Source organism: Podarcis vaucheri (assembly GCF_965113315.1).
Source record: "Podarcis vaucheri genome assembly, chromosome: 6".
Classification (NCBI taxonomy): Eukaryota; Metazoa; Chordata; class Lepidosauria; order Squamata; family Lacertidae; genus Podarcis; species Podarcis vaucheri.
In genome coordinates, this window is record NC_138764.1 from 84,109,015 (window position 1) to 84,132,919 (window position 23,905).

A 23,905-nucleotide genomic window follows, 5' to 3' on the forward strand; every position below is an offset into this window, starting at 1 on the left:
ATGGGCACCCGGAACCAGCACAGCCTAGGAAGCCACCAAGCAGGAGTTGGGTGACCTGCAGCGGGTGATTCTGGGTTGTATGCAGTGAAGTCATTGAGTTTGCGGAACAATTTCAATGCACAAAGGCATTGACTTTGCTGGAGTCAACCCTCTGCGTAGTGCTCATCAAGCCCTTTTCAGAAGCCAGAGCTTACACATTGATGAAATCGATGAGCGGGGCCTTGCTGGCTAGCCCAACCTCCATCACTGTGTGCCCGCACTGCCCCCTTCCCTCCTACTCGCTTCATATTAATTTGGCTAGCTACAAACGGGTGGCGCTGTGGTTTAAACCACTGAGCCTAGGGCTTGCCTATCAGAAGGTTGGCGGTTCGAATCCCCGTGACGGGGTGAGCTCCAGTTGCTAGGTCCCAGCTCCTGCCTACCTAGCAGCTTGAAAGCATGTCAAAGTGCAAGTAGATAAATAGGTACCGCTCCAGCGGGAAGGTAAATGGTGTTTCCATGCACTGCTCTGGTTTTGCCAGAAGTGGCTTCACCATGCTGGCCACATGACCCAGAAAAACTGTGGACAAACGTCGGCTCCCTCGGCCAGTAAAGCGAGATGAGCGCCGCAACCCCAGAGTCGTTCGCGACTGTCAGGGGTCCTTTAGTTTTACCTTTGGAAGCCTTCACACATGCAGCTATGCCTAAGCAGTGCTGGTTCTTCTTGTGGGAATGCTTGGACCCCTCCCACTGAGTCACTGGGCATTCAATCTGGGCCACCCCTCTTCCTTCTGTTGCATGTGCATTGAGGGTTTTATGTATTTATTTGTGTAGCTAAACTATTTCTAACCTAGTCTTCCATCCAAAACTATACCAGAGCTGGCTACGAAGCAGAGTAAAATACAGAACATAAAACCATAAATGCATTAAATTCCAGAAACTACCACAAATGCCACCAGGAATTGAAAACACAGTGAATAACAGCACTCTCCAGAAGCACTGAAGTGGCTTCATACTTCAAAATAATTTCACAGCTATCATCCTAAAAATGCCTTTAGTAAACTGATGAGTGAATTTTGAGCTGGCACTGGAAAAAAGCATGTGTGGAGGTGTTCATAATTGGGGTGCCACCACAGTGAAGGATTCTTCTGCATCCGAATCACTGTCCAAGAGACTGTCTAAGTATATTCCATGCAAAATATACTGTGGAATGTTTTAACTGAGGATAGCCTAGTCGGTAGAGCATGAGACTCCTACTCTCATGCTCAGGGTCGTGGGTTTGAGCCTGACGTTGGGTAAAAGATTCCTGCATTGCAGGGAGTTGGACTAGATCAGGCTTCCTCAACCTTGGCCCTCCAGATGTTTTGAGACTACAATTTCCATCATTCCTGACCACTGGTCCTGCTAGCTAGGGATCACGGGAGTTGTAGGCCAAAAACATCTGGAGGGCCGAGGTTGAAGAAGCCTGGGCTAGATGATTCTATGAACTCTATGATTTTATGATTGTAACTTTCTTTACCAAAGAAGTGAGAGCCATAGCTTAGTGGCAGAGCAGCTGCCATGTAAACAGATGTTCCCAGTTTTGATCCCTGGCATCTCCAGGTAGACCTGGAAGAGAATCCTGCCCAGAAACTTTGCTGTGTGTTATTCTGCTCTGCTCTGGGGCAGACAGTGTGTTCACCCATGTGATTCACAATTGGAATATTCAAAGCATTGCTATCCAGCAAAGGGGAGAAAAAAGATTAAAGAATTGACCAGGCAGGCTACACTGAAACCCAAAGGGGCTGCTTTTCTTGAAACTCAGGATTTGGCTGTTAGTCCAGACAGTACGAAATGGGAACAGGGCAAGACATTGCTGGGTAGAGCAGTGAGAGGGAGAGAGCCAGGACTCCTATTGGGTTTCACATTGACATACCTGGCTCCATTATGTGATCAGGGACCCCTTCTTCTAGCTTTTGATCATTCCAGGAACTGAAATGCACCACCTGCAGCCTCCATTCGCTCTTTGGCTTTCTTTGCCTTGGCTTCTTTTTATGCACTCGCAAGGGGACTGCTGGCTGAGATAAGCATTTTGGCTGCTTCCAAGTTCTGTGAAGTCCCCCCCCCCAACCCTGCACCATGCCTTTTTAAAATTAGGAATCATAGGCTGCCTTTCCAGTGGAGCCACTTATCTCTTGACCGGCTTTGCCCAAACACAAATACCCTTATCCCCTCCGCACAGGTTGTGAAGGTCTTTGCTTTAGACAACCCATTGGAATATCCTTGGCTTTGCAGCAGAGCTCTTTTTTTTAACAATAAAAAAACAACAGCCCACAATCTCCAAGGCCTGTTGCTCAAATGCTTCCACTGCTGCTCAATATTTGCACATCCTTTCCCCAGCTGCTTTCCTGCTCCTGGCTTCTCACATACCTCCCACTACTACCGAACAATGGCTGCAGCATTGGGGGCGGGGAGCTGAGGGCAATGCTGGTTCCAGGTTTTGTTTGGGATTCTTTTGGAGCAGGCTTGTGGGCAATAAGCGGGTCTCCTCCTTGTTCCCCTTCTTGCTGTTGCCCACTCACTCTGCCTCTGGGCCCAAATCCCCCTGCTGCTTAGAACAAGGGGTGAAGAGCCCTGGGGACTGGATGTGGCTCTCCAGGACTTCCTATTTGGCCCTTGGGACTGTCTTTGGGCTATCCCCTTATTCCCCTTCCTGCATGCTTTTTTCCTGGCTTGAGTGTGTCCTTGAACTGTGGAGTCCTTTGTTTGCCAGGACTGAGAGATACCTCTGGTGTATATAGATGTGTGTAGAAACGAATATGTTCAGAAACCTCTGGTCTTTTCATGGCTGGAAAGTAGCCCATTGCAAAGTTCAGAGCCATGTCTGATATGCCTCCCATTTTTCCATATGACCCCCACCATCACCTGCATGCAGTCCACCTGCAAGGGATGTGTCCCTTGGGCTAAAGGATGGCTGTGTTTCAAGTCCCACGTCTTTTCGAAAGTGCAAATTGAATAAATTGATCTTCAAACGCGAATTGGATCAAGTTTCTCCCCCATCCCCATTGTCTATGCCAACTTGTGGTCCAAGGTTTCAGGAAGGAGTCTCCTAATCTTACCTGGAGACACTGGGGATTGAACCTGGACCTTCTGCCCGACAGGAAATGTTGTAGCACTGAGCTATGGCCCTTCCCCAAATATAGTATGGTGCAACTGAGCGGTCAAATTGATTTATTTACTCATTCATTCATAAGCATCTATAGCTCACACTTCGTAATGGGGTCCTAGATTGGGTTGCATGTAAATGGGAGGGATATACCAACCTCATCCCTCACCCCCGCCAAGGCCTGCTGAAAAAGCTGCATCTTGACCTTGTCATGGGGAAACTCATAGGGCCTCCCCTGCAGATTTTGATTCTGGGGCAGGTTTCTATGGGAGGAGGCACTCCTTGAGATATTTGGGACCAGTCCTGTCTGCCAGCATCCCGGCTACTGCATTCTGCACCATTTGCAGTTTTTGAACTGTCTTCAAGGGGCAGACCCACGTGGAGTGCATTGCAGTAGTCCATTCTTGAGGTTACCTGAGCATGGAGCACTACAGCCAAGCTTTCTCTGCCAAGCAAGGCCCATAATTTGAGACAGTCGCTTGTAGCCAGTACTGAAGAAGAAGAAGAGGAGTTTGGATTTGATATCCCGCTTTATCACTACCCGAAGGAGTCTCAAAGCGGCTAACATTCTCCTTTCCCTTCCTCCCCCACAACAAACACTCTGTGAGGTGAGTGGGGCTGAGAGACTTCAGAGAAGTGTGACCAGCCCAAGGTCACCCAGCAGCTGTATGTGGAGGAGCGGAGACACGAACCCAGTTCCCCAGATTACAAATCTACTGCTCTTAACCACTACACCACACTGGTTCCCACCTGAAGCCACCTGACCCTCAAGCAACATTAATTGGCCAAGAAGCATGCCCAGCCTACTGACCTAATCTGTCCGGGGGAGCACCACCTCCATTCATAACAGGTTGTCCACTCACTTTGCACACTTGAGAGCCTGCAACACACAGCACCTCTGTCTTGTCTGTATTCAGTTTCATTACACACACGCACATATATATTCACAGTAATGCTTACTATAATCCTGTAGGGATGGTCAGCAGTATTACCATGTGATTCCTCTCTGGTTAGAATAAATTGGTTCTCTCCTCATTTTTTAAGTAAACATCTCACTTCTCGCTTTTTCTCTCATTTCTTTTTCTCAAGTTTTTCTTTCTCTAGTTGAGCTTTCGAAATGACCTGGACCCAGACAGAATCAGGCTGCTTGCCACCCTGTCACTGAAACAAGGTTTGGACATGGTAGAATGCAAGAAATGTTATGCATGGCACAGCTGCCCAAAACAATTTTTGTGGTTATTGCTGCATTGCCAAAGAGAGAGAGAGGGGGAAATAATAATAATTTAAGAAGTGGTAAAAACAGTGCAGGGTTTTTTTTAAGTAGAAAGTGTTCCATGCAAATGGCTTTTGTAGAAGCTGAGGTTTTCTCTCACTATGTATGATTCCAAAATTAAGCTAATCCACATGACTTTTTGGCTTGCTCTGTGGCTCATCACTCCATCCCTGGAGTGTCTGGGACAGAGGGGTAATGGAAGGTGAAGGTGCTGTTCTTTCAGTGATATTATGGCTTCAACCGGAAGTGAAGCTTTTCCTCATGTCCCTACAGTCCCTGGCTTTCCTTGACATCCAGTCTGACAAAGAGTTCTGCTGGATTTGAAAACTTGCTTGCTATTTGGTGACATTTCAATGGGATTTTAACCTTCAGCCTCATATCCCTCTTCCTCTGCTTAGCCGCGGTTTCTCTCTGAGAACAGCTTTAGTTGTATGACATGAAGAGGACTGGCATATATCTGCCCCGCACCACTCACATAACAGCAGGATTAAGAGTCCTGCTCCTGTTGCTGTTCAGTGAGTCAGCACAGTCCAGTGGTTAGAGTGTCAGACTAGGAAATGGGAGACCCAGGTTCAAATCCCCACCCAGCCATGAAGTTCGCAGGGCGACCTTGGACCACTCCCTGCCTCTCTGCCTAACCTATCTCACAGGGCTGTTGGGCGGATAAGAAGAGGGGAGAACCATGCATACTGCCCTGCCCTGCTTGGAGGGAAAGGCAGCAAACAAATAAGTAAATAAATAAATAAATAAATATTCCAGGGTGGCGCTAGAGGCTGGGCACAACTCCTTTCGAGGTGCAAGCAGCAAAGCTGCCTTCATGGTACTTTCTCCAGGGGATGCCAACAATGCCTTTGCCCCTGCATTCATTCATATTCCTTCATTGCAGGGGGTTGGACTAGATGATCCTCAGAGTCCCCTCCAACTCTATGATTCTTTGAAACGTTCATCCACAGGGTTAAATCAATAGGTGAGAGGAAGACTCTATATGGCTTGTGCTAGCTCTGTCCCCCTTCATCACTGCCCCCTTTGCCCTCTGAGATGGAGGGTGACTGAAGCAGGGAGCCTGATGTTCTTATGTAGAGTCTTTGCATGAGATTGAATCCTGAAAAATCAGGGTCCCTCCATGAGGAAACCAGGCTCTCCACAGCAGATGTTCCAAGGGATGGTGGTGATGGGGGACTCTAGAATGCTCTTCCCTGCCTGCATGTTGATTTAACCCAGAAGACAAATGTCTGAATAGCGCTTTAGTTCAGCTCTGAGGTACCGTACTTACACAAAGCAGATGTGGATGTGCTTTGATGTGGCTTGCAACGGGGGAAACTTCCACATGTGTTAATTTGAACAAGGATGCCTAGAAACATCGCCACACAGTCCAGACGACCTTTATTTTTCTCATACCAAGAATCTGGCTCAAAGAGTGTGAATTTAGGTGACTGGGGCGGGGGGAGCGATAACAGAGGGATAGAAAAGAAACGTGGAGGAAATTCCAGGCACGAAGGGCAGCAGGTCTAGTGGATGGAGCTGTTTAAGAGTTGCTTACTTCAGGGCAGAACTAGAGTATATTCCAGGGTTTTTTAACTGAAGGGGCAGAGAGGAAAGAGACAGGTTTTTGCCGTGTTCTCTGGAGTCAAGTGACATTATACATTTAAAATTTATTATTATGTTACGTCCCACCTTTCTTCTAAGGAGCTCAAGTGGTGTTCCTGGTTCTTCCCCCTCCCCAGTTACAAACAAGTCAGGCCCCTCTGGTCCTAGTTTAACATTCTAAGCACCACACCTGATGACCAGTCAGATCAGATATGGGGAAGGAAAGAGATAGGAAGAATCAAAGACAGGCGGGAGACTTTTCCTTCATGGATGGTGCTAGTATCAATAGTAAATGAGGCCCCAAGGGGGGGGGAATCTAATGATTTGCACTTAATATATATCATTTGTACCTTGCATCGGGTGGCTCTGTGGTTTAAACCACTGAGCCTAGGGCTTGCCGATCTGAAGGTCAGCGGTTTGAATCCCCGTGACGGTGTGAGCTCCCGTTGCTCGGTCCCAGCTCCTGCTAACCCAGTAGTTTTAAAGCACGTCAAAGTGCAAGTAGATAAATAGGTACCGCTCCGGCAGGAAGGTAAATGGCGTTTCCGTGTACTGCTCTGGTTTCGCCAGAGCATGAGCCAGAAAAACTGCCTGCGGAAAAATGTCAGCTCCCGGGACTTCCGGGGTTGACGCGATCTGGGAATGGCGGATTCCCTCCGAGCTCCGGAGGGAATCGGCTCAGCAGGGGACGGGTCTTTGCCGTGCCGGCGACACGGGGACCCTTAAAACCGCAGGCGCGGTGCCTGCGGACTGAAGACTCGGCGGGTGCCTTAAGCGCCCCCCCTGATTCGCGAAGAGCCTTTTTAAAGGCTGCGGAGGGGATACGGGGGGTGGCGTGGCACTGAGAGTCCATCGCTACCTCTGCTGAGCGAAGCCGCGAGCCATGACCGGAGAGCGCTGACTTCCTTCCTTGAAATTCGGCTGAAAAAACAACCCGTGAGTAATTTGGACTTGGCTTTTAAGAAATTTATCCACTGAATTTGAGACGATCGGGGGATGTGCTAAAAGGAAGTCCGCACCCCCCACCTTGCAGACGATCTAGAGCAACGAAAAAAGAACTAAGCTGGAGTGCCCACCCTGTAAAGGGTGAGTTTTTTAAAAAAAAAGACAGTAACTTCCAAGATTTGGAAATTTTGAGCAGGAGAGAGGAGTGTTGGATGTTTTGTTGTAAACAACCCCCCCTCCCGGGCCCGGGAGCGTCCTGCTTTGGAGCTGGTTTAAGAAGTGCAGAGTTTGACAGCTGTCAAAGCTGTCAAACGGACTGTTAATAGTGGAAAATTGCTACCTAAGTTACCTCTGGATTAAAAAGAGTTACAATTGATCTAAAATTGTTGGAAATAAAGAAACAATAACAAGACAAAGGACTGTTGGGGAAAAGAATACTAAGTAACCAGATTCCCTCTAGAGGGAATTCTGTGGAATTACAATGGCTGTGGATGGAAAGATACTGGGAGAAATCGAAAGGATGTTCTATTTGGTTGGAATCTTACAAGAGCAGACTACGGCTATGAGTGAACAATTGATGACCTTGACTTCTGAAACAAGTAGTTCTGCTGAATGTAACGAGGACCTCAATGAGAAAGAATCCACAGCTGAACCAGAAATGATAATAAAAGAAGAGGAGAAGACAAAACAAGAAAGAGAAGAAGTGATGTGGGAAAATACAGAGCAGAAGCTGACGCCTGTGGAATACAAACAAGGAGATTATTGGAGCAAATCTACTATAAATCCACGAAAGATGCAGAAGACGAAAGTGGAGGTCCTGGGAGTCTATGAAATTAAGGAATTTAAAATAAAGAAATATAATCGGGGCCTCCACATAGACTCTGACTTTGATTACCTTCAAGATTCATGCCTTGTGGAAACTCTTCAGCAGCTGTTTGCAAATATGGGAAGAGACTTTGGATTGATGGTGAAAGAACTCTTTCGAGATGTGACGACTGGCATAAAGGATTACCAACAAGACCGGCGGAGAGGGACTGAAAGAGACTGGAGGGCCTCGGACGTGAGGAACCCGGGCTAGGAACTGTTATTTTGGACATGCTTTGGGAAGGGACGCAAACCGGGGATGGGAGGGAGGGAAAAATTAAGTTCTAACAACACTCATGATTATGGGATTTGGTTAAAAAGATCATTATTCAAGACAAAATGGGAAATCGTTGGAAGGGAATTGAGGTCCAACTTAGAAAAAAATAATTTTGTTTGTTTTTATAAAAGGACTAATATTAAGACAGGGAAATGCCAATTTGCTGACATAAATTTGGAAATGGGGATGCAAGGGAGGGGGTAGGGGGAAGTCAATGACCAGGGTTAGGAAATAACATTTTCGGGAAAGTATATATGTTTGTTGTTGTTTTCTTATTTTCTTTTTTGTTTATGTGTTTATTTGTTTTTTGTGTCTTTGTTTTTGTCTATATAAAATGTGAAAACCCAATAAAAATTTTATAAAAAAAAAAAAAGGAAAAATGTCAGCTCCCTCGGCCAGTAAAGCAAGATGAGCACCGCAATCGCAGAGTCGTTTGCGACTGAACTTAAGTGTCAGGGGTCCTTTACCTTTACCTAAATAATAGAAGTCACTGTAGACTTAGAGTATTCTTGATTACTGGACAATATATTTTGTGAGCTTCTTGGTTCTATAGAGACTTACTCAACACACTGATTTCAAAGGGACTTAGGTTGCAATCTTATAAAAAATTACATGGTAATAAGCCCCAACAATAAGTCGCTGGAGCTTACTTTTGAGCAGACATGCATAGGGCCCTACTGTTGTTTAGGATCACAGCCTAAGATAGCACAATCTTGACTATGTCCACTCAGAAATGAGTCCTATTGAATGCAAACATACTTACTCCCAGGTAAGTGGGGTTAAGATTGCAATTGTATACACTAACTTAGAAGTAAACTCTATTGAAGAATGGGATAAGATGTTTAGGATTGCAGCTTCATTCGTAGAGGAATAAAAACAGTCCAAGCATTTAATTAGCATTTAATCTAAGTATTTACTTAGCTGACAAGACTTATTCTTAAGTAAACATGGGTAGGATTGGTTTGTGAATGTATGTTTTAGTCTTCCTGCTTGTAGTTCAAGAGTCCTGATAAATGTCACTGGATCCGCTAATGGATAGGGGGCCAGATCATGAATGTAAGCAACCTTGTCTGATTCTTTTTGTGTCTGTGAGACCTTAAGACTTCCAAAAAAACTTCTTTTTTGCAAAGGCAGTTTTTCTCCTTCTCAAAAATGGCTTGCCTGAGTAAAGTCTTACTAGTTAGAATAGTTCAGATGTGATTTCCTTAATTGCTTTTTTGGCATGTTTTCCTTAGCATATATTTGCATTTTAAACCCCATTTGACTAGAATCTTTTGATGCTCAGAAGGAACCGGGATCACCTGGCATCCCCTTGGGGAGCATTCAGTTCCCAATGAATGAAAAATTGCCAATTTTCTTAACTGACAGCTGTATGAATGGAGGTGTTTGGGTTTGCTGTTTGGCTCAGAGACAAATTTGTGTCAAACTTTGAAGACGCATGAAGGAGGAAAGGTTTCTGGTGCAAAGAGAGAATATTGTATGCGTACAAAGAGAGCCTTTAGATTAACTGTAGGTGCTCAATACAAATTCTTAGAAATGAGGAAATGGCATGAAGTGACAAGGTGTAAAATGATTAGGAGCAGTGAACAAAATCTTGTTTAGCTTGCGGTCATTTGAAGGGTAATTTTGAATGCTGTTTTATGGATGATGGGGAAAATCTGTAGAATGGGCCACTGTTCAGAGTTAATAGCCTAGTTGCCTGTGGAGGATAAAATTCACCTCTTGGTGACCAGGCAGCGTTTGAACATTGAGAAAGATTAGCGGAGCAAATCTATGTATATTTACTCAGGAGTTGGCACCATTGTGCTCAGTGATGCTTATATCCCAGTAAATACGTTTAGATTGCAGTCTAAAGAACTGATCACTCCCCCTTTTCAGGTGACCAGTGTAGGGATGGACAATTTTTTGTTAGTTCTGGTTTCTCTCAGGCTGCGCACACATTACTATTTACTTTGGCTTCAGTCTGCTCCCATCACTAGTGTTGGAAGCTGTAAAGACATGGTGTTAGCCACAATCTGTAGGCTACAATTCTGCAGTTTCTTGAGAAATGCTCCAGCGTTTTCCATCTAAAAGCTGCAATTAAAAGTGAGGCGTGTACAGTTCAAACTGCCATTGCAAGTGCACAGAGGACAGCTTCATTGCATTTGCTTCGCTCCAAAGGATCCCGGGAACTTCGTTTGTTAAGGGCGCTGAGAGTTGGTAAAGGTAAAGAGACCCCTGACCATTAGGTCCAATCGTAGCCGACTCTGGGGTTGCAGTGCTCATCTCACTTTAATAGCCGAAGGAGCCAGCGTACAGCTTCCGGGTCATGTGGCCAGCATGACTAAGCTGCTTCTGGTGAACCAGAGCAGTGCACGGAAACGCTGTTTACCTTCCCGCCGGAGTGGTACCTATTTATCTACTTGCACTTTGATGTTCTTTCGAACTGCTAGGTTGGCAGGAGCAGGGACCAAGCAATGGGAGCTCACCCCGTCACGGGGATTTGAACCAGCGACCTTCCAATCGGCAAGCCCTAGGCTCAGTGGTTTGACCCACAATGCCTCCCGCGTCCCTCTTGAGAGTTGGTAAAGGTAAAGGTAAAGGTACCCCTGCCCGAACGGGCCAGTCTTGACAGACTCTGGGGTTGTGCGCCCATCTCACTCAAGAGGCCGGGGGCCAGCGCTGTCCGGAGACACTTCCGGGTCACGTGGCCAGCGTGACAAAGCTGCATCTGGCGAGCCAGCGCAGCACACGGAACGCCTTGAGAGTTGTTAGGAGACCCTTATTTCCCTCATGGAGCTACAGTTTGCAAGAGTTCCCTGGGAAAAGAGGGGTTGATTGTAAATGTAAAACCATTCTGGAAACTGTAGCTCACTGAGGGGAAAGAGGGCAGGGAGGTATGTCCTAACAACTCTTCAGCACCCTTAATAAAACAGCAGATCCCAGGATCCTTTGCGGGGAAGCCATGACTGTTTAAAGTGGTATGATGCTACTTTAAATGTATAGTGCAGATCGGACCTAGTTTAAGATCCACGGAAGGTTGCCCAGGCCTGCCAGATAGCCACCTTACACCCCCATTTCCAAGCAAATACAAAGAAAGTTTGCTTTTCTTCATTATTTTCCTTTCCAGAAGGGGCTGTCTCCTTTCTCTTGTTCTCTCTCCCCGCTCCTCCTCTGCCCTTGATGCACAGCTGATTCCCATCAGTTTACCTTCTGAGACAGGCGGATGCCAACAATAACATTTGGGTGGCATGGATAGCTAGTTTCACCCCATCACTCAACCTGCGGTGCCTTCCAGGATTTGGGGCCCATAACTCTTTTGATGGTAATGCATCATGGGGAGTGGGGGTGCAATTGTTTTCAAGATTGCAGCAGGAGGAGTGTTTTAAACCTTCCCTTCCCAACTATCTCCTCTTGGGGGAAAGCAGAAGCTCCCTTTGACTGCCTTTTGCCAAGGTTGTCACTCTTCTTTCCCCATTCACAAATCCTCCCTAGAGCCAGTAAGGAAACCAGCAGGCTAAGCTGCTTTGCATTGCAGTGGCCCCTGGTGGATATATCAAAACACCACATCTTTTTTTTTCTTTTTTTAGAATTCAAAGCTTGTCCCTCTTATTAGAAAGCTGGAAAACCGTTTCCCAACCTCATGGGTTTGCAAGCAATTTCAGCCATGATTTTTGGCCATAGCCCCTATTTCCATAATGTCATTAAACTTTGGGAGTCTTTTGGGGACAGTTTGCAGTTATCCTAAATATTAGCAGCTTCTGTGGGGAGCAATCTGGGTCATTTCTCCAGATGCTTCTGTTGTAGCAAAATTGCATTCGCCCCCTGCTCTTAGATATCAAAAGTTGTTTCTGCTGAAAATGCAATGCTTTTCCCCCAAGCTGCAGCTACCATTGCTATGTGAATTGTGGTTTTGTGAGGATTGCACAATGCTGTGTTGCACAATTCTTTGGTAAATACATTTAGCAAGAAGAGCTAATAAAACAACCCAAATGAATTTGTTCACCATGCTGCGGAACAGTTACATAAGAGCATAAAAAGAGCCTCCTGGATCAGGCCAATGGTCCATCTAACTTTGTTCTCAGATGACTGTAGTTAACCTTCCAAGTTCCAAACGCTACAACCTTTCCTCATAGGGGAGTAGCTCCAACCCTTGATCTTTTGGTTGTCCTTTTCTGAACCTTTCCCAACTCTGCAATTTAGGTAGGTAAAGCCTAGTAGGATTCAGCTGCTACATGCAGGCACATAGCTCATTCTTGGTCCCACAAACTGGGCCTTAGAATGGCTATCTGTCTGTTTCTATCCCCCAAAGAGCCTGAAATGCTTGGTTGCTGTCTGTGAGTCCTGGATATGCTTCTATGAAAACCATCCAAGGTCATCTAGCAAGAGACTTAGAAGCTTATCCTGAATTTGATCACAGGAGAGCTATGCCTCTGCGGTGGAGAGAGTGTGATTCTTGGCCCAGGGGCATGACCTTAACAATCGGTAGAGTTGTATCCTTGAAAGCAAAGAGCTGGGACCATCCAATTTCTCTTTTATCTCTGTCACATTTCATCTCCAGAGCTCTGCTCTTTATTTGCTTTCTGCTGCTCCAGATCAGATAACCTATCTGCTCTTGCCAAGCTGGGCATGGTGCCCATCCTTGCATTGTCCTCACCTCGGTATGTCTCAAATTGCTCCCCTTGCTAGCCCTTCTTTTCCCACTGAAAGTTCCTCTTCTCGGAAGGGTCTGGTGCTGATCCTGTTCCTTGCTTTGGGTTGCTCTGTGGCTTGATTTGCAGCATGGGGAAGGATTACCAGCCCATGGACCAAATTAGGCCTGCCAGGGTTAATACGACATCTGGTGCGGGGCAGGCAAAGTGTGCTCCCAGCTTTTGTTCAGTGCCATTTAAGTTTGGTGCCAAATGCAAGCCACATGGCTTTGGCCAGGGTCATATCTGCCTGGCATTGCACAATGTTAGCTAAGGGAGGGGAGTGCAAAGGATGGGTTAAATCACTGTATTCCCCTCACTAGGGATCAGGTAACCCATGCTAGCTATTTGCCAAAACACCAACAGCCCCCGCACTTAAGAGCACAGCTACGTACGTGACCAACATTATGTGCAGTTTGGCTCTGATACTCAAGGGTGGTAACTTCCTTCCATAGCATCTTGAGTATAGGGCTGACAGTTGGGCTTTTCCTTTTTGTAGTCTTCTTCTGCCCTTCAGAAGCCTAAGCAAGATGCTTGGCTCAAAGGAAGCTGAAAAGAGTGCCTGTCCTCAATAAATTGTTCCCGGTTTATATGCTGAAACAAGGTTTGTCCAGCTGCCAGGACAGCTCTGTGTCTGAAAGGCAGACTGCCGTTTCACAGTGCCTTATGGATGTAGAACTGTAACACAGTATTTCTGCAGCAATACTACTAAACCACAAAATTTTTTGGGGGGTGTGCTGGTGCTGGTGAAATGCCCTTGCATTAAGAGTACTTTGTTCAGTAACTTGGAGCTCAACGTGCTGAAATTTGCAAACTTGCTGAAAGGACGCGGAGACTTATGTTGTGTTCCAAAATGGATCCAGGCACTGGATCTGTGTCTGCTTGTTTTCCCCAGCACAGATCAAAAGCAGATGATGGTGGTGGTCTCAATCCTAAGCACACACTCACCAGGAAGTAAGGCCTGCTGAACTCCATGGGGCTTCCTTCTGAGTAAAACATCCTTAGGATTGTGCTGTTGTTTGTACCTGCACAGTTCACTATTTCACATAGCAAGTTGGAATGCTTACCTTCAAAATTCTAATTTGGGAGTTGGGCTGCAGTCCTTATTCTCCCACTTACCTGGGAGCAAGCCCCATTGACTTGAATAGGATTCACTTCTGAGTAGACGTGGTAAGGATTGCAGCCTAAAACAGCGCAGAGTGCAGAAAAAGTGAAGGAAACATTGCAGAATCTCATTGGATGTTCTCTCTTTCCCCCCAGAAAATCCTCTAGACTTCTTCCTGGGATTCTGCAGTCTCGAAACTGAATGATGAAGCTGCTATATATTGCCCCTCTCCTCCTCCTTGCCTTTACAGCATTGGAAGCCCGACCGAAACTCCTAGGTAAGCTGCCAGTCGAAAAGATATATAGACAACAGACACCAATTGAATGAGAGCTGTATTAAGCATAGCAAGGAGTAGCCTGTGAATTCATTCTCACGAAAGGAACATAATAACTTCTGGGTTTTTTGAGGGGGCATTCTGCAGCATGTCATTGATGTTGGATTTATACTGGACCATGCACACATGAGAGACCATGAAGCTCACTGGTGACCTTGGGCCAGTCACTGCCCCTTAGCCTAACCTACCTCAAAGGGGTTTTGTGGGGATTAAATGAGGAGGGGGGCAAACCATGTACACCACCCAGAGCTCCTTAGAGGAAGAAGGTGGCATACAAAAGTGATAAGTAAATAGTAAATGTTGCTCCCGTCAGTCTCAGCCAGCATGGCCAATAGTCAGGGAGGATGGGAGCTGGAGTCCAACAAATACTTGGAGGGCCAGAAGTTTTCTCCACCTTGGTAGAGAAAGTTGTGAAATGAGATCTCTCTTATTTCCCTCCTCCAGGGACGACAAAGTGTAAGACTGGCCCCCTGGACATTGTCTTTGTGATTGACAGCTCACGCAGCGTCCGCCCCTTTGAGTTCGAGACCATGCGGCGCTTCATGATTGACATCATTCACAACCTGGATATCGGGCCCAACGCCACCCGGGTAGGGGTGATCCAGTATTCCAGCCAGGTCCAGAACGTCTTCTCCCTCAAGTCCTTCTTCACCCGGGCGGACATGGAGAAGGCCATCAACGCCATTGTCCCCTTGGCTCAAGGCACCATGACGGGGCTGGCAATCCAGTATGCCATGAACGTGGCCTTTACCACCCAGGAGGGGGCACGGCCGCTGCACAAGAAAATCCCTCGTGTGGCAGTGATCGTCACTGATGGGCGGCCTCAGGACCGTGTGACGGATGTGGCAGCTCAGGCAAGAGCGGCCGGCATTGAAATCTATGCCGTGGGTGTGCAGCGGGCAGACATGAACTCCCTCCGGGCCATGGCTTCTCCCCCACTGGAGGAGCATGTGTTCTTGGTGGAGTCCTTTGACCTCATCCAACAGTTCGGCAAGCAATTCCAGGACAAGCTGTGTGGTGAGTGATGGCGGCAGTGGCAGGACAGTCAAGCCACCTCCCATGGCCATTGTTGACATTCAAAAGCGATTCAGTGAGAGATCAGAACATGAGGGGAAAGGTGGCATGTTCCCCCTTTGAGGTTACCAGGATAGAAGATAGTTCAAGCGTTGTTCATGCGTTCTTGCTTCTTGTGTTGCCTGCAACCTGTAATGGAGGTGGAGATTGGGTGGATGTGAGCCCGTGAATTGATTCACAGTTTATCAAATGCTGGTTCGTCCATCAGTCTTGGCCGCTCTCTGCGAGTTTTGGACAATCTGCCTTTCCCTTTTATAAATGTGAATTTAAAGCAATTGCGAGGGTTTATCCCTTCATCTATTTTCTTATTAAGTTTTTAAAACATGTTGAAGTGTACATAATGCTCTGGGGATTGCTGCATGTACAAGGGAGCAAGAGACAAAACTGGTTGCGTCACTGGCACCAGCCAGTCAGTGTTGTGCACAGCCAGCTTCTGCTACCAGCCTGTAATACCATCCCTCACCTACACTGCATTGCTTAGCCCGGAGAGAGATATGCATCCAAACTTCCAAATTGACCCCACTAACTAAAAACATTACACTGTCTTCACCCTGGTATAGCTGTTCTCATGTGTAATGTAAGTGGGCGAACCCTTATTTACCTTGTGCCATCTTGCATCTTCCAGGTGTTGATATGTGTACAGAACTGGATCATGGCTGCCAGCACACTTGTGTCAGTGTCCCAGGCTCCTTCTATTGTCAGTGTAACCCAGGATACAAGCTCAATGCTGATGGAAAGACGTGCTCCAGTAAGTAAGATCAGTACGTTCAGTCAGACAGTTATTAGGGCTGATGAGATGGACAGCAGTTCTCCCAGTTCCTATGCCTAGATTACAATGCAACTTGCACATTGGATGAATTTTATTTTGCAACCGTGTCATTGCTGATCTGCCAACGAGTAATAAGGTTCGACAATGAACCATCTGCATAATGTGGATGCATGCTGAACATGTGCCGATGTGGAAAAAATGTGGTGTTCATTAGCCGACACTGTTTATTCTGTGTAAGAATCCCTTGTAGAACAAGCAGTGCTGGGTGGGAAGGAGACTCAGAAATGGATCTGTAGATAATAGATTCTACATAGATAATAGAATTGTAGAGGTGGAGCGGATCCCAAGGGTCATCTAATCCAACCTCCTGAAATACTGGAATCACGGCTAAAGAATCTTTGACAGATGACCATCCAACCTCTGTTTAAAAACGTCCAGTGAAGGAAAGTTCACCACCTTCTAAGGTGGACAATAGAACAGTTCTTACTGTCAGGAAGTTCTTCCTCATGTTTAGTTGGAGCCTCCTTTCTTGTAACTTGAATCCATTGATCTGGATCGTGTCCCTGGAGCAGCAGAAAACAAGCTTGCTCTTATCTTGCATGCAACAGCCCTTGAGATATTTGAAGATGGCTATCATACCACTCTCAGTCTTCTCCAGGCTACACATCCCTCCCTCAACTGTTCCTCACAAGGCTTGGATTCCAGACTTGGATCCCAGAGAAACAGCTGTGATACCTGCATTGCAGGTTGTGATGCTAGATCACTAGACTTCAGTTGGTGGGTCGGGACCCTCATGGATCACTGACTGGTCCCAGGCGGGTTGCAACAGCAGCACTACCAACATGCAAATATATGGTAAAAGACTAAGAAGTGTTTTCCCAAATGCATGTTTTGGTTAAAAGTGGGTCCTGAGTCTGAAAAGGTTAAAGATTCCTGATGACACTTGGGTTCCCATCCCACTCTACAATTTTGTGATTCTGTGAAAGTGACAATGTGCCTGTGCCTGTGACCTCTTATAAGGATGGGAGAGAAACTGGGTTCAGTTAACATTTAAGGAGGAACCTGCCTAATCTGCAGTTTCCAAAACAACGTATAAATGTTACAGATAGGTAGCCGTGTTGGTCTGCCATAGTCAAAATAAAAAATTCCTTCCAGTAGCACCTTAAAGACCAACTAAGTTAGTTCTTGGTATGAGCTTTCGTGTGCATGCATCCATCATGGATCACGTCCGCAACCCGAGGTTCCACTGTATTAGGAGAAATCCTAACAAAAATGCTGATGAATTTTCACAAAGACTTCAAAAATAAATGAACTGCAAAACGAAGAAGAAATGTGGAAGACTGAACTGGAAAAATGAGAAGCCAAAAACCAACAGGATCTGCCTACCCCCTAGCTTCTTGTCAACATGAGTCGCTGTACCTGATATCCTCTGATAGCAGTCCCAGTGCCCAAGTATGCAAGAGTGGACAAGCCTTACCTATGGCTTTTGTTTGCCCAGTCCATGACGTGTCCTTTTTTTAAAACCTCTGCAGTCATCGATGCCTGTGCTGATGGGAGACACGGCTGCGAGCATCAATGCGTCAGCTCTCTCGGCTCCTACACTTGCCGCTGCCGGACAGGCTATCAGCTCAACCAAGACAAGAAGACATGTAGCAGTGAGTAATCTCCATCTAAGGGCATAAGACGAGTCCTGCTGGATCAGATAAGAAACCTCTCTAGATCTGGATCTTCTTTCACACAGTGGCTGATCAGGTTCCCCTGCGAAGCCCACAGGCAGGACTCTCCCCACTGTCACCCCCCAGCAACTGGTATCAAGAGGCATGGAACTAGTATATTGCCATCATGATAGATCACGTCACCTCTTACTCTCTTTTTCTCTGAATGAAAAAGCCCCCGTCATTGTGGTCATTCCTGATAGGGGAGTTTCTCCAGCCCCCTGTTAATTTTGGCTGCCCTTTTCTGCCTCTGTATTCCATAATATTGGGGAAGGGGTGGTGGGTTGGTAGCTATTAAATGGGAACTGGGATCTCGGAGGAATGGAGGCATTTTGCTGGAGGGAAGAGCAATGGGTCCTGATCACCTCAAAATCATTCCCCACCCCCCTCTATTTCTTTCAGTGATCAATTTCTGCAACTTTGGCAACCACAGCTGCCAGCATGATTGTGTGAATATCCTCAACGGGTACTATTGTCGCTGTCGCGATGGTTACACCCTGCAGGCTGATGGCAAGTCATGTCAGGGTAAGTGCTGCATTGTGTGGCTGTGGCGGAGAACACCATATGCATTGGTGCGGAGGGGGGAGCAAAAAAGAAAAGCAAACAAGTGAGCTAAAACATAGAGTGCAACATCTGGCTATGATTCATTACTAGGTTTGCCAAATGACTGTTTTGAAAATGAGTTGGGATGTCTCAAAAGAAGACACCCATAGAGTCGGTGGAAGGGACTGTGATGCACTGGATTTATGGGCTGTGACTTCAGTATAAAACATGTTCCTTAGAGTGCTGGAGAATCCTGGTGATCAACATAACCAAAGGCAATATTGCCTTTCTAATTTGCCTTAGAACCACAGAATTGTGGAATTGGAAGGGACCACAAGGGCCATTTAGTCCAGCCCTCTGCAATGGAGGAATTACAACCAAAGAATCCATCCAGCCAGTTAAAAAAACCTCCAATGAAGGAGAGTCAACCACCTTCCATGCTGGCCTATTCCCCTTTTGAACAGCTTTTACTGTCAGAAAGTAAATCCTAATATTTAGTTGGAATTGCCTTTCTTGTCATTTGATTCCGTTGGTTCGGGTCCTCCCCCCCCCCCGGAGCAGCAGAAAACATAGTTTATAGCAGTGTTTCCCAACCACTGTTCCGTGGCACACTACTGTGCCGCGAGATGTTGCCTGGTGTGCCGTGGGAAAAATTAAAAAAACTCAAAAGATTTTTTTTTTAAAGTCAAATTTTCGATTGGGGCGGCGTCACTAGATGACCCCTGGGGTTCCCTCCCTCCCTCCCGCTCTGCGCCTCCCTCCTCCTCCTCTTCCGGGGAGGCCCTTCCTGGCTCTCGGCCAAGGCTTGGCAGCTGCCACTCACTCACTCGCTCGCCCACCCGTCCCTCCATCCCTGCACCCGGCCTCTCCCCCTCCGTCCCCGGCGCGGGGGCTGCTGGGATCCGTAGTCCCCTCGCCCTTGGGCTCCGTGCCCGCGCGGGGTGCGCAAACTACGTTTCCCAGTGTGGCCTGGCGGGCCGGGTGTTTTGTTTGAAGCGCTCTTCTCCCGGCCATGGAATGAGCGCAGCGGCGGCGGCCGGGCGGGCAGGGGCTCTTCTGCGCAGACCCCGCGCAGCCTGCCTGTGCCCCCGCAGAGATCGGGCGGCAGGATGGAGCCCGGGGATCCCCGCGGAGGCGGAGCGGCGGAGGCTGCCCCCCAGGTAGGGCTGCGTCGGGGGTGTGTGTTTTATTTTTGCAATGCTGCATCCGCGCCAGAGGGGACGCATCGGACCGCGGGGAGACCCCTTGGCGGGCGTGCAAGGCAATGCATGTGTGCAGGCGTTGCATGGAGTGCAGTGCAATGCAATGGCAACGCGGCGCCCTGCATGCATGCATGCAACTTCCACCAGCGCTCCGGACTTGGCAGGTGAGGGGGGTCCCCAGTGGGCGGCAGAGAGAGCTGGGAGGGCGAAGGGGAGCCGGGGGGAGCAGCGCTGCTCCGCGAGCCGAGCCCAGGGGGAAACTTCGGCGTCGTTGCGCCAGGTGTTGGAAGCGGAGGCTGGCGGGGGCCCCTCACCTGCAAAACCTGGTCGCCTCTCATATATTTCATGCATTGCATTCATCGCCCGCTTTCTCCTCCAAGGAGCTCCCGGGGGCGCGCGTGGTTCTCCCCGTGTTATCCTCGCAACAACAGCCCTGCGAGGTGGGTCAGGCGAGTGGCCCAAGGGAGCACCCAGGGATTGTCCTGGCCAGGTGGGGTGATTTGAACCCTGCTCTCTGCCCGGTCTTTGTCCTCATTTAGCCCCCACATGTGCATGACTGTGCATGACTGAGGTTTTCCCCCCTCGTCTTGGCTATGGTGTGAGTCTGTGCTGTTCATTAATGGGGTTCTGCCTTCGGAGAAGATGAGCCAGCCCTCAAGGAGGTGATTATGTAATTTGCTAGCAATTCATGTCCCTCCCGGCGTGACGTTGCGCGCTGACGTCACGGGGCTGTAATGGTGGTGTGCCTCGAGATTTTTTTCATGAAACAAGTGTGCCTTTGCCCAAAAAAGGTTGGGAAACACTGGTTTATAGTTTCTTCACCATATAGTCCTAATGGTTCTCCGCCTGATGCAACATGCTGAACTCCGTAGCTTGATGAAATTATCCCCATGATTTGTGTTTCAGCCAGCGACCTCTGCAATAGCGTAGAGCATGGATGTGAATTTAAGTGTGTCAGCACTGCAGGCTCTTACCACTGTCTTTGCCCAGAGGGTCAGCAGCTCCAGGCAGACAAGAAGACATGCAACAGTGAGTATTAGGGGTTTTCCTTGCTATGGGATGTTCTTCATGCATGGCTCCTCTTTGATACCTGAAACAGATTCCTAGCAGGCAGGTAAGTGGCGATGTCTTGATCCTGACTGATCACTATTCCTGATACCTCTTAGATGGACACACATTCAGAGATACTGTTTCTGCTTTTGAAAATACAACAAAAAGTGCCCCAGTTGGCACATAACATAAATGCATGATTGGTTAGGAGGGATGCATTAGTTGCTGTGTGTTATTAGACTGGATTTGCCGTGTTGGGTGGCAATGGCCTCAGAGCAGACAGAACTCCTCCTGTATCATGGGATCTAAGGTTACAACGGAGGAGTTTGTGTATTATTTGCAAAAATATGAGACAGGAAGCAAAAGACTAAATAAAAGAAGTGAATATGAGGTGTTCAAAATAGTGAGATCATTAAAATACTAAGCAGAATCCTGAATCGTGATGTACTACTAGTTCTTGCATTGGTACTGTTGTATTCTCTCTCTCTCTCTCTCTCTCTCTCTCTCTCTCTCTCTCACACACACACACACACACACACACACACACCACTTCCTATATAGAAGGAACACATAATACTTGCTTCTCTTATTTTAACAGCTGCACAAAAATTATTTGCCCAAAGACGGAAAGACATAGTACTCCCTCGTTGGAAAGAGCAATTTATCAAAGTTTAGCATTTTGCTATAAAGACAAAATTAACATCTTATCTAAGAGCAAGAGTACCTGATGATTATAGGAACAAATTCCGGGGGAGCTGGTCTCCTTTCGTACAGTTCTGCCAAGAGAACATCTACCTTCCGGAACCTCAGGTTGGCTTTAACTTTCTAAAGTTGTAATAAAAAAATTCCTTCCAGTAGCACCTTAAAGACCAACTAAGTTAGTTCTTGGTATGAGCTTTCGTGTGCATGCACACTTCTTCAGATAGAAGTGTGAAGAAGTGTGCATGCACACGAAAGCTCATACCAAGAACTAACTTAGTTGGTCTTTAAGGTGCTACTGGAAGGAATTTTTTTATTTTGACTATGGCAGACCAACACGGCTACCTATCTGTTTCTAAAGTTGTGCTTACCATAATCTCTTACTGAAAAACATTGGATAAAATGTAGAGACGAATAGTGTTGTATTTGTATGAAATTTTCTTCATGTTCATTTTCAAGTTTTTTTAATGATGCTGTTAAAAGTAGCTTTAAAAGGAGTAATAATTATAATAACAATATCTGGGATGTCAGGTTGTAACCCAATCTTACAAAGGGATTTGCATGTCCTAATTAGGCTGTGGTGTCAGTTGGTAGCAAGAGGGCACTGTTGACCCACAGTTTGTCTGTGTGATTTGCTAAGAAACCAGAATGCTGGTGATGCAAGAGGCAAGGCACAAGAGATTGCCTACTGAAAATCATGTGCGTGAGAGGTACATTGTAGTTGTCTAGAAACAGTATTGGGATTGGGTTTCCAAAGGTCTTGTAAAGTGTAGCAAAAGAGCTACAGGATTGTGAGGGAATTCTCCAACTGTGTGAAGCTGGGATCCTCACAGCTTGGAGGCGCCCAGTCTGGACTTTTCAGCAACTCGAGGGTGATGGCCCAATATCCATCATATATCTCACTTTGCTGCTATTTCAGAAGACAAGGCTAATGCTCATCTCCCTTCGCCTCCCCTTTTTTCCTTGGGCTATAGAGTGTAAAGCTGGGCACATCGACTTGGTGCTGGTGATCGATGGCTCCAAGAGCGTCCGGCCTCAGAACTTCGAGCTGGTGAAGCAGTTTGTGAACCAGATTGTGGACTTCCTGGACGTGTCCCCTCACGGCACGCGCGTGGGGCTGGTCCAGTACTCGAGCCGAGTGCGCACGGAGTTCCCTCTCAACAAGTACACGACAGTGGCTGATGTCAAGAAAGCGGTGCAGAGAGTGCAGTACATGGAGAAGGGCACCATGACAGGCCTGGCCCTCAAGCACATGCTGGAGCACAGCTTCTCGGAGGCGGAAGGGGCCCGGCCCCTTTCCCAGAATGTGCCCAGAGTAGGCCTGGTCTTCACGGACGGCCGTTCTCAAGACGACATCTCCGAGTGGGCGAGAAGAGCAAAGGAGTCAGGTGAGGGTGCAGCAGGGATGTGTAATTGGGATCTGTCTATAGGTATTGCGGAGCTTTTATTCATGGGTGAGGAGCTGAAAGGAGGTTGCTTCTGAATTTCTCCAATCAGTAAAGCACTTGATCTCTAACTGTACGCATTTTGCCATACAACTCTTTTCTCTAGGTATGTTCTGACCATAGAGGTTGGGCTGTGAATTGCCGCTGTGTCTCAGTGGTAAGACACCTGCTTTGCATGCAGAAGGTCCCAGGTTCAGTCTCCTTTATCTCCAGATAGGGCTGTCTGAAAGGAACCCTGGAAAGCCAGTGCCAGGAGAGATGTAAGATTTCTGGAAATTTTGAAGCTGCTAGAGATAATATTTCCCCCCCAGCTAGCCCCTTAGACGTTGTCACCTGATGTCCTTGTGAAGCCCGGTGATTGACAGATAGGCAGCCCCTCTCCCATGTGGCAACATGGTCCATCAAGGGTACAGGAGTGTGGGATCCATCCAGTTGGCAGGAAAAGATTCCTGACTCGTGTGCTAGGGACTGAACCTGGAGTTTCTGCATGCAGACATGATGTACCACCAAGAGATGCTCCCTTCTCTATCCTTCCAGCACCTACAAATTCTAATCGGTTTCTTTCATGAGCTGCCATGGTTTCCCTGAAAGGATGCTGGGAATTGTAGCCAGTTGGGCTTGCTGAGGATTCTGCTAGAGACCCCTTCATCACAGAACTACAGTTCTCAGGATCTCATGGGGAGAGGGAATGCTTATTTATTTTAAACCAGTTTGAAAGCTGCAGTGCAGACAGGGGCTGAGCCACTCTGTAGGCAGACTGTCTGGGATGGCAATGCCTGCATTCTAAGAGTTTGAGCCAAATAACTCCTTTGCTCTTGGCACCAGGGCGGCCAGAGGTTTGCTGGAGCATTCCAGCCAGTTTGTTCTGCCTCTGTGTTTCTGGGCAGAGTCAGGAATTTGTGGCTAATTAGCGAATTCTCTCGTTTCCTCCTGTTATTGCCAAAAGGAAAATGCAGAGGAGTGTCAAATTACAGGGCCTAGAAAAATCAAGGCGGTTATGCTTCTTTCTAGTCAGTTGCTGAACTCCCAAGAGATGAGGAAAAGGGAAGGTACAGCGGCCTTTCTTATCCCTGGCCAGAAGAGGACAGGCAGCTTAAACCCAGAACAAGAAATGGAGGAAAAAGAAGTTTTCATCCTTTGCCAATGTTATGCCTGGAAGCTGCAGCTTAAGTTGTGTCTTCTTCTGTTTTTCAGTCATCTGGTTCCAGATTTTCAAGACTTGTTCTTTC

The 23,905-nt window shown here is 47.2% G+C and overlaps 2 protein-coding genes across 3 annotated transcripts in view; one reads left to right on the top strand and one right to left on the bottom strand.

Moving 5' to 3' along the window:
- Positions 1–1,942, bottom strand: part of RBPJL (recombination signal binding protein for immunoglobulin kappa J region like) — a 43,893-nt gene extending 41,951 nt beyond the window's left edge. Inside the window, exon 1 of the mRNA XM_082226190.1 lies at positions 1,895–1,942. Coding sequence (XP_082082316.1) covers positions 1,895–1,904 — 10 coding nt within the window. The 5' untranslated portion in view covers positions 1,905–1,942. The remainder of the gene's footprint in view (positions 1–1,894) is intronic.
- MATN4 (matrilin 4) overlaps positions 1–23,905 on the top strand; it is a 45,955-nt gene that overhangs the window by 13,522 nt on the left and 8,528 nt on the right. The window contains exons 2-8 of one of the 2 annotated variants that reach the window (XM_082226065.1): positions 14,013–14,122; positions 14,624–15,196; positions 15,879–16,001; positions 17,555–17,677; positions 18,140–18,262; positions 20,389–20,511; positions 22,206–22,619. In XM_082226065.1, coding sequence (XP_082082191.1) covers positions 14,047–14,122; positions 14,624–15,196; positions 15,879–16,001; positions 17,555–17,677; positions 18,140–18,262; positions 20,389–20,511; positions 22,206–22,619 — 1,555 coding nt within the window. In that variant the 5' untranslated portion in view covers positions 14,013–14,046. Of the gene's footprint in view, positions 1–14,000; positions 14,123–14,623; positions 15,197–15,878; positions 16,002–17,554; positions 17,678–18,139; positions 18,263–20,388; positions 20,512–22,205; positions 22,620–23,905 lie in introns of both variants that reach the window. The other variant, XM_082226064.1, reaches the window with a different exon arrangement.